This window comes from Lethenteron reissneri, chromosome 64, assembly GCF_015708825.2.
Source record: "Lethenteron reissneri isolate LAM-NWPU_2019-01 chromosome 64, ASM1570882v1, whole genome shotgun sequence".
NCBI classification, from domain to species: Eukaryota; Metazoa; Chordata; class Hyperoartia; order Petromyzontiformes; family Petromyzontidae; genus Lethenteron; species Lethenteron reissneri.
The window spans coordinates 11,483,964-11,500,195 of NC_083842.1; the positions used below are offsets into that span (position 1 = coordinate 11,483,964).

The following is a 16,232-nucleotide window of genomic DNA, read 5'->3' on the forward strand; positions in this document are numbered from 1 at the left end:
CTCCGATTCGAGATCTGACATTGATGACACACACACCCCCCCCCCCCCCTTGCTGTCTCTGCGTTACATTTCAAATCACGAACGGAGATCATCATCATGACCCCCAAAGAGGAATTTCCGTCTCTCCGATAATCGCAAAGGGGCCGTCCATAAATGACGTCACGCGATTTTGGGCGATTTTTTACATCCCCCCCCCCCCCCCCCCATCGTCACACGGCGTCACAAAAAGTCAGACCCCACTAGATTTGAAGCTTTCGTGACTGCAAGGATTCATATTCTTAGGTGTTTCGGTAAGAATATCAGACCCCCCTCTCAAATATGACGTCACAAAGCTCTGCCCCCCCCCCATAAAAGAATAAGGGGCCGTCCATAAATGACGTCACGCGATTTTGGACGATTTTTGACCCCACCCCCCCAGCGTAATTAAAAGTCAGACCCCCCCCCTGAAATATGACGTCACAAAGCTCTGCCCCCCCCCCCCAAAAATATAAAACATGCTTCAAATCGCTTTCAACTATTGTCATTGTAGTGCGTATTTAGCGTGGCGCTGCACTCTGATGTTGTAGGGGAAAACATTTATCAAAAAGTCTATTTAATTAAGTAGAACGTGTTGTCTGTATTTATTTAAAGTTACGCATTTTGATGTGACGTCACATTTCCCAAACCCCCCCCCCCCTCCCCCATCGTCACACATCGTCACAAATGTCTGACCCCCCCCCCCCCCTAGGTGCGTGACGTCATTTATGGACGTGCTCCCCCCTCCCCCCAAGTGCAACAACACGGGGGGCTGACGGCGCAAATCGCCGCGGTCCCCAGCCTCGCGCACGGCGGAATCGGCGGCCGGGGAAACGCGAAGCTGCGTCCGCGACGCGTGGAGATCAACACGCGGACGACGACGAGTTGACGAGGAGTTGACGAGGTTAATGAGGTTCATGGGGAGTTCATGGGGAGTTGAGGAGGTTAATAAGGGTCATGGGGAGTTGATTAGGTTCATTGGGGAGTTGAGGTTCATGGGGAGTTGACGAGGTTAATGGGGAGTTAGATGAGGTTCATGGGGAGTTCATGGGGAGTTGATGAGGTTCATGGGGAGTTCATGGGGAGTTTGAGGTTCATGGGGATGTTGACGAGGTTAATGGGGTAGTTGATGAGGTTTCATGGGGAGTTCATGGGGAGTTGATGAGGTTCATGGGGAGTTGATGAGGTTCATGGAGTTAACGTGGAGTTGACGAGGTTAACGAGGTTTATGGGGAGTTGATGAGGTTAATGGGGAGTTGAGGTTAATGAGGTTCATGGGGAGTTGACGAGGTTAATGGGGTTAACGTGGAGTTGACGAGGTTAATGAGGTTCATGGAGAATTGATGAGGTTAACGGGGAGTTGACGAGGTTAATGAGGTTAACGGGGAGTTGACGAGGTAATAAGGTTCATGGGGAGTTGACGAGGTTAATGGGGTTAACGGGGAGTTGACGAGGTTAATGAGGTTCATGGAGAGTTGATGAGGTTAACGGGGAGTTGACGAGGTTAATGAGGTTAACGGGAGTTGACGAGGTTAATGAGGTTAACGGGGAGTTGACGAGGTTAACGAGGTTAACGGGAGTTGACGAGGTTAATGAGGTTCATGGGGAGTTGACGAGGCTCAAAAACATCATTCCGCTTTGTAAATCTGGCGCACTACTCACGCGAATTAGGTGGAATTGCTTTCGCCGCATATCTGCCCGGAGTTCTACAACAAGTGCTGATGTGACCTCTTCCAGGAATTTGGGTTCTAGATGTTGTTCTACGCTGCAGTGCGGTGGCCACATTGTCTCACCGTGAATTTAAAGCCTCTTTTTAAAATCCTTTATATTAAGTTCGCTTGCGTGCTTGCTTGCTTGCTTACGACCGTGCAAATCTTTCGGTCGTTTTTTAACCCACTTCCCGTGATCCAATCGAGCTAACATTTTGCACACAGACTCGTTGTGCGAGACAATTAATGTTCGTGAAAATTGTTTCCCCAAATTTTACACTGTTTAGGGAAAATAAATTAAATATTTAATTACCAATTGCTTAATACTGGCAGACAATCATCTGACCCATAGGTGGCAGCCATCTCAAGCCAGAGGACGGGAGGACTCTAGCCGCCACGCATATAAAGGATTTATAGTGAAAAACTTTGTTTTTACGGGTTATACTTATTTTTCTTTCCTCTTCTCATTGACGAAGCTTCAAATTCACGTCGAGGCAACCATCCCAAGATATTTTATCTACCGACAGAGGTGGTTGCTGGCGAAAGTTGTCGAGACATTTTTTTAACTCTCATTGCCCTGATGCCTATAGCAAAAAATAGAACACACAGCAACTGGTTAAGTAAAAAAAAGGCTAATTGCAAAACAAATAACTTAAAAATGAAAAAATGAACGGCTGTTCGTTTTTGCGGTTGAATCTTTGAGTTGTGTCCACCAGCTGTGTAGTGTAAGCAAGCAATTGTAGCGCTTGCAGTTTACCTTAACTTGAACTTCTGTCGCACCGCATGTATCCAATTGTGCTAATCAGAGGTGCGGGAGGACAAACTGAACACAAAGCGCAGCTCACCTTGAAGTGAAATAACCCTGAGAAGCCTGAAATTAAGCAATTCAATCTCCCGTGTTCCCGTCATCCAGTCGACAACGATGGCGTGTGCGGTGTCCGCTGTCCCTCCTGCCACCACTCACCCTGCCCTGGAGCCGAGCGGAGACTTCCCGGCGTGGCTGGAGGCGCAGGGTGTGAACGCGGAGGTGGCCCGGGCCATGGACTCGGAGCTGGGCATCCGGGACTACGGGGTCCTGCGCGCCTGTGTCGGGGACGGCCTCGTGCGGGCCGAGCTGCTTACCGCGGCGCGCGACCGCCTGCCCTTCGGTTTCTACGCCGTGCTGCGGCAGGTGGTGAAGGCCCTGCGGGGCGCCGAGCCCCACGACGGCGCTGGGACGCCGCGCTGGGACGACGCCGCCGCCGCCGCCAGCAACGCCTCCTCCTCTCCTGGAGACGTGACGCGGGGAGGCCTGGTGGACATGCTGCTCGCGCTGTTGAGTGGCTTGAGCCGGGAGCTGCTGCTGTTCGTGCGGAGGTTGGGAACTGTGGAAGGAGTGGGATACGTGGAGGATTTTGTGACGGATGATGGGGGTCACCATCCGGCCGAAGAGGATCAGCACAACAGCCACTGTGAGTTTGTTTTTTTTTATTTTAGAGGGGAGGAGGTGTGACCGGGTTAGCTCAAAGATGGGAGCGCTGAGACACTGCTGAGATTTGGCATTGGAATCCAAGATTTGGCCATCTGTGATTAAATCACATGGGTTGGACCAGATGACGCCAAAAGGCGCCTTTTGGCGTCATCTGGTCCAACACCATGTGAGACTAGGCTCTAAGAAAAGCTGTCTCGGGTGTGGACCAATCAACTTCAAGGACAGTGCACATTATCAGAGTTATGTTTTTTGTTTGCATTATGACTGCAGGTATTGTGGTCTATGTAAACATGACTCCTTGTAAAAAGGTGTCAGTTTTGTTGCCAGATAGAAGGGTAAAAAACCAACTATCAGTTCAGGGTTAGTTTTATCTATGGGACCCTTTTTTTGTTGTGTAATAGGCGTCTATTTGGTGGTTGAACATCTCAATAGCTGTATTCATGCCAGATAGGGCAAAGCCTTTTTTTATATATATTACTAGCTTTGCTACCCGGCTTCGCCCGAGACTTGGATTCTTGTCTTGGAGTAACACACGGCCTACGCGGAGGGTGGGGGGAGGGGTGCGTGACGTCAGCAGGCACACTGCGTGACGCTGCCGCATGCGGGTGACATCACAGATGTGACGTCACCGCTCACGGTGCAAAATACAATAATATATCCATTATTGCGCCCCCCCCCCGAAAAAAAATACGAAAGTCATTTGTTTTCTTTTTTGCATTGTGTACAGTCTGGAAACTACCCACATGCAAAATTTCAAGTTTGTTGCATGTCGGGAAGTATGCAAAACATTTCGACACACATTCACAAATTTCCCTTTTATATATATAGATTCAATACAAGTTTGCTTATATAAATAAAATACATGTTGTTTGGAGATAACTCTAAAACACAGCAGTATGTGTATCCACCCATACACATCTAGGGTAGATGTTGACAGCAGACAAGGTTCTAATTTACGGGCGAACGGAAGCAGCGTGGAGCTCTTTCTGAGAAAACTGAATTGGATCATGAACGGTAAGCGTGCCGGCGTGCCCAAAGAAGACGGTTGCGGTCTGTGTGTCCGTGCGCGCTCCCAGCTGTGACTTACGGACCCGAAACGCGCAAACGCCGACAAATTAAATGGATCAAGAGTTGAGAAGCACGCAAACAAGAGCGAGGAGAATTTCACGCTTCGAATACGCCGAGGGACTTGGAAGGGAGGGGGGGCCGAGTGGATCGTGGAACGATTGCAAATCAACGACCGTGTTTGTTGAATGTTGCGAGAAGCGAGAGTGGGCTCAAGCCAGCGGACCGTTGCCAGAAGGGGTGATGGCCATGGGTTATGAGTGGTGATGAAATAGCAGCCAAGGTACAGACGAAACGATGAAATCAGTTCGTGCGCAGTCGATGGTTTGTAGCATCCCAATGGCGTAGGGAAGACTTAATCCACCAATGGATAGTTCATGGCTGAAGATGTGATCACCAATAGATCGTGAGGTTGGCACTCTTAACCATACCGTCAGCCAGCCGGATATTATTGGTTATTCTACTTCCAATTTAGTGCTAAATGTGTGGCAGACCACCGTAGCCTGTACTTATGACGCGTGCCCGGTCTGTGTGCCTCTCAGGTACCTTGGGTGAATTTACCGATGCTGAGGAACCGTGGACCCCGGTACAAGGAGCTGAGGGTCCGGACAGCCAGGAGCCCGCAGGTGAGTGTGGCCGGACGCTGGGCCAGTGTGGGCGATGGGCATGGTGGGAGGAGTTGATTGAACATAAGTATAACCCGTAAAAACAAAGTTTTTCACTCTAAATCCTTTATATGCGTGGCGGCTAGAGTCCTCTCGTCCTCTGGCTTGAGATGGCTGCCACCTATGGGTCAGATGATTGCCTGCCACCATTAAGCAATTGGTAATTAAATATAAAAAAAATTCCTAAAAAGTGTAAAGTTATGGAAAAGAATTTTCACGAAAATAAATTGTCACGCACAACGAGTCTGTGTGCAAAATGTCAACTCGATTGGATCACGGGAAGTGGGTTAAAAAACGACCAAAAGGTTTGCACGGTCGTAAGCAAGCAAGCACGCAAGCACGCAAGCACGCAAGCAAGCAAGCAAGCGAACTTAATATAAAGGATTTTAAAACTATCACTTTGGCAAAAAAAAACATTACCAAGCTGCAGCGTGTACAAAGTCCTTTGGCACGTGTCGTGACGGGTACTGCAAGATCGTGTCCGTCCAGTGCTCGCCGAGCTGGATTGGCTTCTTGCTGCCGAGCAAATACATTGTGAGGTCGCACTCATTACGCGCAAAGTGCTTACCACAAATTAACCACAATATCTTGCTGATTTAATCGAGGAGCACGCAAACTCCGGTCGTCCTCGCAGCAGCGGCTTTTGGCTAGCCATTGAACCAGGACGGTGGTGACCGGATCATGCGCTTTCATATGCGCTGGTTTTGCGGCCGTCTGGAATGCTCTTCCTTCCGACACAGGCATCGGCAACATTGACGTGCCGACGTGCAATGTAGTATCTGCTATGACTTACGTACGCTACCTATAAACCTTAAGGGAGCGTCCTCTCTCGTGCAGAACCTCTGCGAGGCCACTCCGAATTCTTCATCGAAGACGGCGCCCTGCAGCCCAAAGTCGCCATTAAGATCGAAGAACTCTCCGAGGATTCCACCACCGCCGCCACCGCCGCCGCCACCATCCCCGCCACCGCCGCGGTAATTGACGACACGAAAGCCGCCGTTCGATGCCGCGCTGAGCCACAAGACTGGCACGAGTCGACCCTCCCGGTGAAATGCTCACCGGATTGCTCACCGGGACGAGGGCTCCCCGCCGACAGCGGCGACTGTCGCGACAGCCCGGCGGCGGCGGCGGCGGCGGCGTGGCCGTCGGTGGCGGTCACCGCGGCGGCAGCGGCAGGCGTCGCGCCCTCGGCAGCAGCGACGGCGGCAACGGCGGTGCGTGAGCGCCCCTTCCGTTGCGACGTGTGCAGCCGCGCTTTCGCGGAGTACTCCAACTACCGGCGGCACACCCGTACGCACACGGGCGAACGACCCTACCGGTGCGAGGCGTGCGGCCGCGCCTTCTCCAAGCGCAGCAACATGAAGAGGCACCAGCGCAGCCACAAAGGCGAGAAGCCGTTCGGCTGCGACGTGTGTGCCCAAGGATTCACGCGACTCTGCAACCTCAAGGTGCACCTGCTGAAGCACGCCGGGGAGGGGGGTGCGCAGCGTTCCGGGGAAGCGAATAGCCCGGTCCACTGCGATGGCGGATGGGAGATTCAGAACTCCTCTTTTGCTACCGCGTAGGTTTTTAAGCGGTTGCATGGCGGGGCTCTCTCGCTGCGTTTTCGGGGGTCGTCCCTCCAGCGCGTGTCGATTTATATTTGCGAGAGAAACTCTCGGCGCGTGGAGCGAAACGGCAGACCGTCATGCCGAACGATAGTGATACAACCTGAAAACGTATCGGAGAACTAACGCCTCTTGTAAAAAAAAAAATTTTTTGTCTTGTTTCCCCAAATTTATTCGTCGAGCGGGTGCCACTGTTCATGTTAGATAATGGCCCGTGGAAGCGGATATATTGTACAACTACTCCTGAGATGTCTTCAAATGACCTCTGGATTACACAGTGTGGGGGCATCACTTTCTCACCCGGTTAATACTGGTAAGAACCTCCTGGTTACACCAGCCCACAGGGGATTATTGCTTCCGTCCGTCGTTCAGGGAGGGGCTGGGTGGGGAGGGAGGGGCTGGGTGGGGAGAGGGGGGAGGGGCTGGCTGGGGAGGGTGGGGCTGGGTGGGTGGGGAGGGGCTGGTCACCCCGTGGTGCCCTTATAAAACTCAACGTTTAACCTACTCATGCCGGCTTGTGCCCGTCCTCACAGTCGGCCATATTTGCAGAATACACCACCCTGGCCATTGACCGAGCAACCCGACGTTCCTACCAGCTCCCTCCGCAGGAATGTGTTAACAGTTGGCTGCCTGCATTTGAAGCTCGCATCTCAGCGATGCAAGCTCAGCAATCTGACTTGTGAAGCCACCCGTCCACCTCATGATGCACGGTTCTGCTTGGGTGAATCAGGGAGCTAATCGTAGGCACACAATCAGGCATCTATTGTCACACTCACCATACATACGTCGAACCTTGCGTGTGAGAGTCAATCATTTGCGATTCATGCAAGTGTTACGCGAAAGGTACACTTACATCACGTTTAGGCTATAATGGCAAGAAAAACGGCAAAGTGAGAGAGAAAAACATCTAGATGTTAAAAACGAGGCAAAGAAATTCCATAATTCTGGAAATGATTTAAACCCCCGATTTGGGATAATTTATCGAATAGCTGGGGTTGCGTTTGAGAGCGTGGAATTATTACATGGCTAGATAATATCTTTTAGCGAACCATCAAACAAAGATGGTCGCTGCATCGCGCGCTTTCAGATGCGCTTCTGCGGCCGTCTGGAAAGCTCTTCCGGTATTAGGAAGCCACTGGGTGCTATGCACTTTTAAATCATTGAGATTGAAAACTAATTTCTTTAGAGCTGCCGTTTGTGTTTGGTTTGTTGTCCTTCCCCTGAACGTCCGATTAGCGCAGTTGGCTACGTACGGTGCGAAAGAAGTTGAACATATACACGAGGGTGATGGTTAAGGGAAATTCTACTGGAACATTATAGAATTAAAAGGTTAATCGTATTCAGGGCATTGCGGATGTAGAATTCAGGATTCATCGTTTTGCTTTATATATTTTACATTTTTCGCAGAATTTGCCAATTTTTTTATTGCATTTTTATCCAGAACCCCTAGTTTGATTGCCATTTTTACAAAACTTTCAGAATCAGAATATTTATTTACTTGGTATGTTCGGATGTCAAAACATAAATTCAGGAGGCTTACGATATACACCACGTTGTGGCCTCGTGGAGATGTGTTTATTATTTAATTTAGAATTCTTCCGTTCCCTCATTAAATACTTGTTTACGTATGCATGATGTGTGTGTGTGTGCTTTTGTTTATGCAATTTCATAAATGCTAACGACGGTAAATGGTTCCACGAAACCAGTCGCTAAGAGATTTGGTCGTTAAGCGAATATAGGAAATTCACGTTAAAGGCTTAATTCGTGGCATCCAAAGTTCCCCTTTTTCATCCAAAAAAACGTACTTTGTAATATTTAAACAATATATATTAATAGATAAAGATACATTATAAACATATATTTTTTTAAAACATGGTTAATTGATGCATTCATATTTACTGTACCTACAACAGGGGAATGGTCGGTAAGCGGACACATTGGGCTCTATGGAGGGCCGTCGTTAAGCGATTAGTCGTTAACAGGGGTTATATTGTACAGTACTACACACTACACTAATATACACTACATCATACACTGCAATATGCATTACTATACACTACACTATACATTACTGTACAGTACACTACTATATACTACACTATACACTGCACTATACATTACTAGATACAATACACTAATATATACTACACTATACACTACACTACTATATAATACACTAAACTACACTATACACTACACATTTTGCTCTATGGAGGCTCGTCGTTAACAGGGGCTGGTCGTTAAGAGGGGTTATAATGTCCAGTACTATACACCACTACACTATATACTACACAATACACTACATTACTATACACTACACATTGGCCTCTATGGAGTTTTTGTCGTTAAGGGAAAGAATTGTTAACAGGGGCTGGTCGTTAAGATGGGTTCTACTGTCCAGTACTATACACTACACTATATACTACACAATACACTATGTTATACTGGTAGGAACCACCTGGTTCCACCAGCCCACAGGGGATTATTGTGTCCGTCTGTTCGTCGTGCATCAAAAAATGGGAGAGGTGGGGCTGGGTGGGGTGGGGAGGGGCTGGGTGGGGGGTGGGAGAGGTGGGGCTGGGTGGAGAGGGGAGGGGCTGGGTGGGGGGTAGGAGGGGTGGGGCTGGGTGGGGAGGGGCTGGGTGGGGGGTGGGGAGGGGCTGGTCACCCTATGGTGCCCTTATCAAACTCAACGTTTAACCTACTCACGCCGGCTTGTGCCCGCCCTCACAGTCGGGCATATTTGCGGAATACACCACGCCGCCGTTGACCCTGGCCATTGACCGAGCAACTCAACGTTCCTACCAGCTCCCTCCGCAGGAGGAATGTGTTTTTTTAGCAGCATCTATATCCATAAAACAATGGGATTTTTTTTTGGGGGGGGGGGGGGGTTAGATCGTGTAGATATTTAAATGTGTCGTTAAACCCGCCACCACCCGACACAGTCAATTGTATAAGGTTCTTCACGTAATCATCTCCATATCTGGGTCCCGCTTACTGGAATGCCGCGCGATGACGTCATCCGACGCTTTCACCTTTTCGCGTGACGTCACATTACATTTCCGTCACCCGCGAGCCCTTTCAAAGCGCCGCGATGACGCCACCGCCGTGCGCGATGACGTCACACGACGTGGGGGGGGTGGGGCGCGCGCGACCGTTCCCGCAACGTCATCACGCAGCCGCTGTGCGTGATGACGTCACGACGGGATGGTGGGGGAGGCGCGCGACCGTTGTTCCCGCAACGTCATCACGCAGACGCCGTGCGCGATGACGTCACGACGGGATGGTGGGGGAGGCGCGCGACCGTTGTTCCCGCAACGTCATCACGCAGCCGCTGTGCGTGATGACGTCACGACGGGATGGTGGGGGAGGCGCGCGACCGTTGTTCCCGCAACGTCATCACGCAGACGCCGTGCGCGATGACGTCACGACGGGATGGTGGGGAGGCGCGCGACCGTTGTTCCCGCAACGTCATCACGCAGCCGCTGTGCGCGATGACGTCACGACGGGATGGTGGGGGAGGCGCGCGACCGTTGTTCCCGCAACGTCATCACGCAGCCGCTGTGCGCGATGACGTCACGACGGGATGGTGGGGGAGGCGCGCGACCGTTGTTCCCGTAACGTCATCACGCAGACGCCGTGCGCGATGACGTCACGGTGGGGGGGGGAGGCGCGCGACCGTTGTTCCCGCAACGTAATCACGCAGACGCCGTGCGTGATGACGTCACGAAGGGGTGGTGGGGGGGATGCGCGCGACCGCTGTTCCCGCAACGTCATCACGTAGACGCCGTGCGTGATGACGTCACGAAGGGGTGGTGGTGGGGATGCGCGCGACCGCTGTTCCCGCAACGTCATCACGCAGACGCCGTGCGTGATGACGTCACGAAGGGGTGGTGGGGGGGATGCGCGCGACCGCTGTTCCCGCAACGTCATCACGCAGACGCCGTGCGTGATGACGTCACGAAGGGGTGGTGGGGGGGATGCGCGCGACCGCTGTTCCCGCAACGTCATCACGCAGACGCCGTGCGCGATGACGTCACGACGGGATGGTGGTGGGGATGCGCGCGACCGCTGTTCCCGCAACGTCATCACGCAGACGCCGTGCGTGATGACGTCACGAAGGGGTGGTGGGGGGGATGCGCGCGACCGCTGTTCCCGCAACGTCATCACGCAGACGCCGTGCGCGATGACGTCACGAAGGGGTGGTGGGGGGGGGTAAGTGCGCGAATCAAAATTGAGCTACCGTTCAACATTGCACGGACAGACGAAAGTTTAATATGAAATTCCATTAAACAGTGCACACTGTTAAAGAATAAACGAACGGACCAAAGTTGATTCCATAATAATCGTAATACTAACAACATTATAACATCACGTCCGCGTGCGTGCGTGCGTGATGACGCAGGCACGCGCGGCTCTCGTGCGTGATGACGCAACGCGCGCGGCTCGCGTGCGTGCGTGATGACGCAGCCACGCGCGGCTCTCGTGCGTGATGACGCAACGCGCGCGGCTCGCGTGCGTGATGACGCAGACACGCGCGGCTCGCGTGCGTGCGTGATGACGCAACGCGCGCGCGGCCCGCGTGCGTGATGACGCAAGGCGTGCGTGATGACGTACGAGGGGGGGGGGAGTAGTTTGTTGGGAGGTGCCACAAGTGAACCTCCCATAAGGCCGCTAAGTTTAAAAAAGGAACCGGCAGAGACGCTGAGCAGCGGCGGTGGTTGTTGTTGTCTGTGGGTTTGTGTGGAGTTGGTAGAGGTCAGACAAACAAACCTCCCCTTCAACCAACTTCGTCGTCGTCGTTGTTGTTGTGTGTTATTTTTAGGTGCCTCCCCAATTTTTTTTTGGTTGATTTTCTTTGAATTTTCGTTGGAGAGTGAAGCCCAGCAATGGCCACGAAAGGAGTCGAGGTCGGCATGGTGGTCATGATCAATAGGAGCGACGGTGAGAGGGTGCGGTGGGTGGTTGGGTGGGTTGTTGGTGGAGATTGTTGTTGTTGTTGTTGTTTGCGAGTAGGGTTTTTAAAAAGAGTGGTGGGCATCGATTTTAGTTTGGAACGTGGCGCCGCCTCCAGCAGAAAAACCAAAAAAACGTGTTGGCAGACATGCAAAGACAAAGATCCCCGTGTAGCCTGTAACAGACTGCAGGGGCAAGTGCTGTTAGCGAGTAGCAGCTATGAAGGCCGGCACTGTGGCACCACGAGGAGGGCGTGGGTGGCAAGCACCACCACCACGCCCGGCCGCCTTTGTCTCTGCCAGTTGGCGGTGTTTGCTACACCACCGCAGCAGGTACTCATTTGAGGCCGAGTCGACCTAGGGGGGAGGCCTAGGACCCGGTGCTGTTGGCCGTGGGCTGGAGTCGAACTCTGGTGGCCGGGTTCGTAGCGCTAACAACTTCACTGCCGTGCCCCATACAGAGACGCGCATGGACACATCGTATTGTTCCGTGTCAAAGTGAACATCTCCACATGTTACTTTGACATGGCACTGAGAGGCATTGGGAGTGGTATTCAGTCGCACGAGGAAGACCTCAATCCAGATGTTGATGATTAGACTTAGTACTTGGAAGTAAAAGAATGGGAATAGGTGATTTTATTCTAGATTTGAAGTTTTCGTGGCCGCAACGATCAATACTCTTTGGTTCATTCGGTAAAGTCATAACAAGTTGCTGTGGTTGTCCCACCTGATGAAGGACGCTTGTGTTGTGGCCGAAACGTCGTGGTTTAATTTTCTTTATTTTATACCTACCTGGCTTTATCGAAAGAACCAAAGAGTAACACAATTTTTGTTCCTGGGTACTAAATGTGACTTTTTTTAATTGCCTATGCCTAAAGTTTAGAAAATGGCTATGCCACACAAACTGCTTTTGTGACCAGGGCTTTACGTGAACGAAAGCCACAAATTCACAAGTTTTCTCATTGAAAATAGGTAAATTGAACCTTGTGGCGGTACCATGTCCTTGATGCAGTCATTTTTAGTCTTTTTCTTGGTTAATTTTTTGTTTGTATTCCGACCGCAGGTATTGTGGTAAATGCAAACATGACTCCTTGTAAAAAAAGGTGTCAGTTTTGTTGGCAGATAAAAGGGTAAAAAAACAATTCTCATTTTGCTACTGGCAAAGGAGGTTCCAATGGTGTTATTCTTTGTTCTTTCGGGAAAGTCACGTAGTTAGAAAAGAAAAATGAAATATATATTTTTACAAATAAGTTGAAAATAATCAAAGCAAAAAAACCTTAGAAGCAGTTGCATTTTGAGGCTTGCCCCCCCCCCCCCGCTTGTGTTGCTATCGAAACGTCGTGGGTTTTTTGCTTTTATTATTTTCAATTTTAAAATTGAATAAAAAATATATTTTTTATCTACGTGACTTTACCGAAAGAATCGAAAATATGAATCCCTGCATTCACGAAAGTTTAAAGTCAAAATTCATTCTTGGTTTGAAACTTTCGTGACTGATGACGACCGCTTGTGTTGCGATCGAAACGTCGTGATTTGTTTTAATTCAATTTCTAACTACGTGACTTTACCGAAAGAACCAAAGAGTATAAAAATTCATTTTTAGTCTGTGTTGATGGTCAGCGATGCGGCAATCGAATCATCTCGACGAGCTGTGCACGATGCACTATTAAAAGTTGAATTTTTCGACAACGGATTTTTTTAATGCTAATGTTTGACGTTTTGACATCGCGGAGTGTGGCACTGATTTCGGATTGATTGGTACCCCAGTCACGGAATTAAGTAATACCCCTGGGAAAAATATTGTCCCATAAATACAATATTTAATAGCCTCGGCCATTTTTAAATCCTTTATATTAAGTTCACTTGCTTGCTTGCGCGCTTACGACCGTGCAAATCTTTCGGTCGTTTTTTAACCCACTTCCCGTGATCCAATCGAGCTAACATTTTGCACACAGACTTGTTGTGCGTGACAATTAATTTTCGTGAATATTTTTTTCCTAAATTTGACACTTTTTAGGAACAAATTATATGTAATTACCAATTGCTTAATGGTGGCAGGCAATCATCTGACCCATAGGTGGCAGCCATCTCAAGCCAGAGGACGAGAGGACTCTAGCCGCCACGCATATAAAGGATTTATAGTGATAAACTTTGTTTTTACGGGTTAATTTTTTATGATTTGGTACCCCCAGAAGAATTAATTAGTGAGTAAAAAAAGCAATGTTGTGCTGTACGATTCTTTCACGTCTATGCTCCTCACTGTCACCAGCGTGGTGACGTATCGTCATTGCCCCCTTCACGACCTGTACCGCCGTGGGGGAGACCCTTGCCCTGCTAACGGTGGATTGATACGCGTCTGTAAAATGATTTTTTAAACATCCTACAGCGCTAACGTGGTAACAATTATTAAATGAGCGCTGTTCATATCACAAACGCCGTAATTGGGCTCTAGCACTTTTATAGAGATGCGGCGTCGTTCTCCACACGGCACAATTGCTGGAACCTAAATTTTGACTGAGAACTTTCGTGACTGCAGGAATTCATATTCTTGGTTCTTTCGGTAAAGTCACGTAGATAGAAAATAAAAGAATAAAAGAAAAATACATTGAAAATAAAAGCAAAAAGCCACGATCAAAATAGTTAAATAAAATGTAATTGCAAATAAAAAAAAAGCTTTTATTATTTTTTTTGCTTGTATTATTTTCAATTTATTTTTAATTAAATTCTATTATTTATATTTTCTATCGAAGTGACTTTACCGAAAGAACCAAGAATATGTACTGGAACCTGTTCTCTGCGTGGTCCCAAGAACAAAGATCCTGGATCGGATGGCACAAATAATTGTGCATTGATTCAAGCAACCATTTTGTGTGGGAAGAGGCAACAATTCCGTGACCGACCTTAGGGGGTCTGAACTGGGTTGACAGGAGGGTCCTGTTACTGGTAGGAACCACCTGGTTACACAAGCCCACAGGGGATTATTGTGTCCGTCCGTCCGTCGTGCATACAATAATGGGAGGGGTGGGGCTGGGGGGAGGGGGCTGGGTGGGGTGGGGCTGGGTGGGGTGGGGCTGGGTGGGGTGGGGCTGGGTGGGGTGGGGCTGGGTGGGGAGGAGCTGGTCACCCCGTGGTGCCCTTATAAAACTCAACGTTTAACCTACTCATGCCGGCTTGTGCCCGTTCTCACAGTCGGCCATATTTGCAGAATACACCACCCTGGCCATTGACCGAGCAACCCGACGTTCCTACCAGCTCCCTCCGCAGGAATGTGTTAACAGTTGGCTGCCTGCATTTGAAGCTCGGATCTCAGCGATGCAAGCTCAGCAATCTGACTTGTGAAGCCACCCGTCCACCTCATGATGCACGGTTCTGCTTGGGTGAATCAGGGAGCTAATCGTAGGCACACAATCAGGCATCTATTGTCACTCACCATACATACGTCAAACCTTGCGTGTGAGAGTCAATCATTTGCGATTCATGAAAGTGTTACGCGAAAGGTACACTTACATCACGTTTAGGCTATAACGTTTAACCTACTCACGTCGGCCAGCTCCCTTCGCAGGAATGTGTTTGGATAGGTATCATAGCTGTCACCCCCATACGGCTGTCCCCTGTTATTCTTTTACAGGGGAAATTGAGTTTTCAGGTCCATACGGCGTACAGCCGTTTCAATACGGGCAAAAGCGTTTTTTTATTTGTTTGTGATTTTATCCCTTATGATGGGATTTTGTAGGATGAACGTTGAGATTTCTAAGGGCACGGAGTGACCAATAAGGTCGGAATTGGTCTGTAATACGGTAGGCACTGATGAGGCTTTGACGGGTATGTATCAGAATTTTACGAGATGCGAGTTAATGTTTTTTTTTCTTGAACCGAGGAAGCTTATATTAGCAGTAACTTGAGCGATTACCTTTCTGTGGCGTGTACCCATTTGTTATCGCTTGGTGGGCAGGTGGGGTTGGTTGGAAGGGGAGTTTAAGAAGCCTGGCCATTGTGTTTTTAAATCCTTTATATTAAGTTCACTTGCTTGCTTGCTTGCGTGCTTGCTTGCTTGCTTACGACCGTGCAAATCTTTTGGTCGTTTTTTAACCCACTTCCCGTGATCCAATCGAGCTGACATTTTCCACACAGACTCGTTGTGCGTGACAATTAATTTTCGTGAAAAATGTTTTCCAAAATTTTACACTGTTTAGGGAAAGATAAATAAATATTTAATTACCAATTGCTTAATACTGGCAGACAATTATCTGACCCATAGGTGGCAGCCATCTCAAGCCAGAGGACGAGAGGACTCTAGCCGCCACGCATATAAAGGATTTAGAGTGAAAAACTTTGTTTTTACGGGTTAATTTTTTTTACACTCTTTTTTTACACTTTTTTTTATTTAACTCACTGTTGTTGTCGTATCCTCAAATCTTGTAACTCAATTTTAACCCACTTCCCAATATGGTATCTACTGCAAACTTGGCATACTTACGTCATACTGATGACAATACTATATTCTATCATAAAAAAATAAAAAAAACATGTTTTTAAAAACATTATTTTTTAGATGTTATGTTTTGGCTTTGGTCTAATTGTCCACGCTCAACTGGCGTTGGCTGTAACTGACCACGGCCTCTTACGTTATGGCAAGCTTCGAGGCCACTTCCTGGAGTTGTGGAGTTCTTCCATTACGAGTACATTTCATGAAAGCGTGTTTAAAACAAGTTTTTTTTTAGTATGACTTATTTACTGTTGCGCTG

At 49.0% G+C, this 16,232-nt stretch overlaps 2 protein-coding genes across 3 annotated transcripts in view; both read left to right on the forward strand.

Moving 5' to 3' along the window:
• The first annotated feature begins 811 nt into the window (after nucleotides 1-811).
• LOC133359084 (zinc finger and SCAN domain-containing protein 2-like) lies at nucleotides 812-6,900 on the forward strand. The gene is made up of 4 exons (XM_061577468.1): nucleotides 812-919; nucleotides 2,638-3,175; nucleotides 4,803-4,886; nucleotides 5,763-6,900. Exons 2-4 carry the CDS (start codon nucleotides 2,647-2,649, stop codon nucleotides 6,488-6,490), a joined length of 1,341 nt encoding a protein of 446 aa, XP_061433452.1. The 5' UTR covers nucleotides 812-919; nucleotides 2,638-2,646; the 3' UTR covers nucleotides 6,491-6,900.
• Nucleotides 6,901-11,187: 4,287 nt separating this feature from the next.
• The window catches only part of LOC133359083 (kinesin-like protein KIF2A), a 41,681-nt gene continuing 36,636 nt past the window's right edge, over nucleotides 11,188-16,232 (forward strand). For both annotated transcript variants that reach the window (XM_061577466.1, XM_061577467.1), the window contains exon 1: nucleotides 11,188-11,476. In XM_061577466.1, coding sequence (XP_061433450.1) covers nucleotides 11,422-11,476 — 55 coding nt within the window. In that variant the 5' untranslated portion in view covers nucleotides 11,188-11,421. The remainder of the gene's footprint in view (nucleotides 11,477-16,232) is intronic.

What these genes read in the sequence shown, in the direction of transcription:
- LOC133359084 (XM_061577468.1), top strand. Translation starts at nt 2,647, where the DNA reads ATGGCGTGTGCGGTGTCCGCTGTCCCTCCTGCCACCACTCACCCTGCC. An exon ending in GGATCAGCACAACAGCCACT is followed by an intron (nt 3,176 to 4,802) that starts GTGAGTTTGTTT and finishes TGTGCCTCTCAG; the next exon opens with GTACCTTGGGTGAATTTACC. An exon ending in GGACAGCCAGGAGCCCGCAG is followed by an intron (nt 4,887 to 5,762) that starts GTGAGTGTGGCC and finishes TCTCTCGTGCAG; the next exon opens with AACCTCTGCGAGGCCACTCC.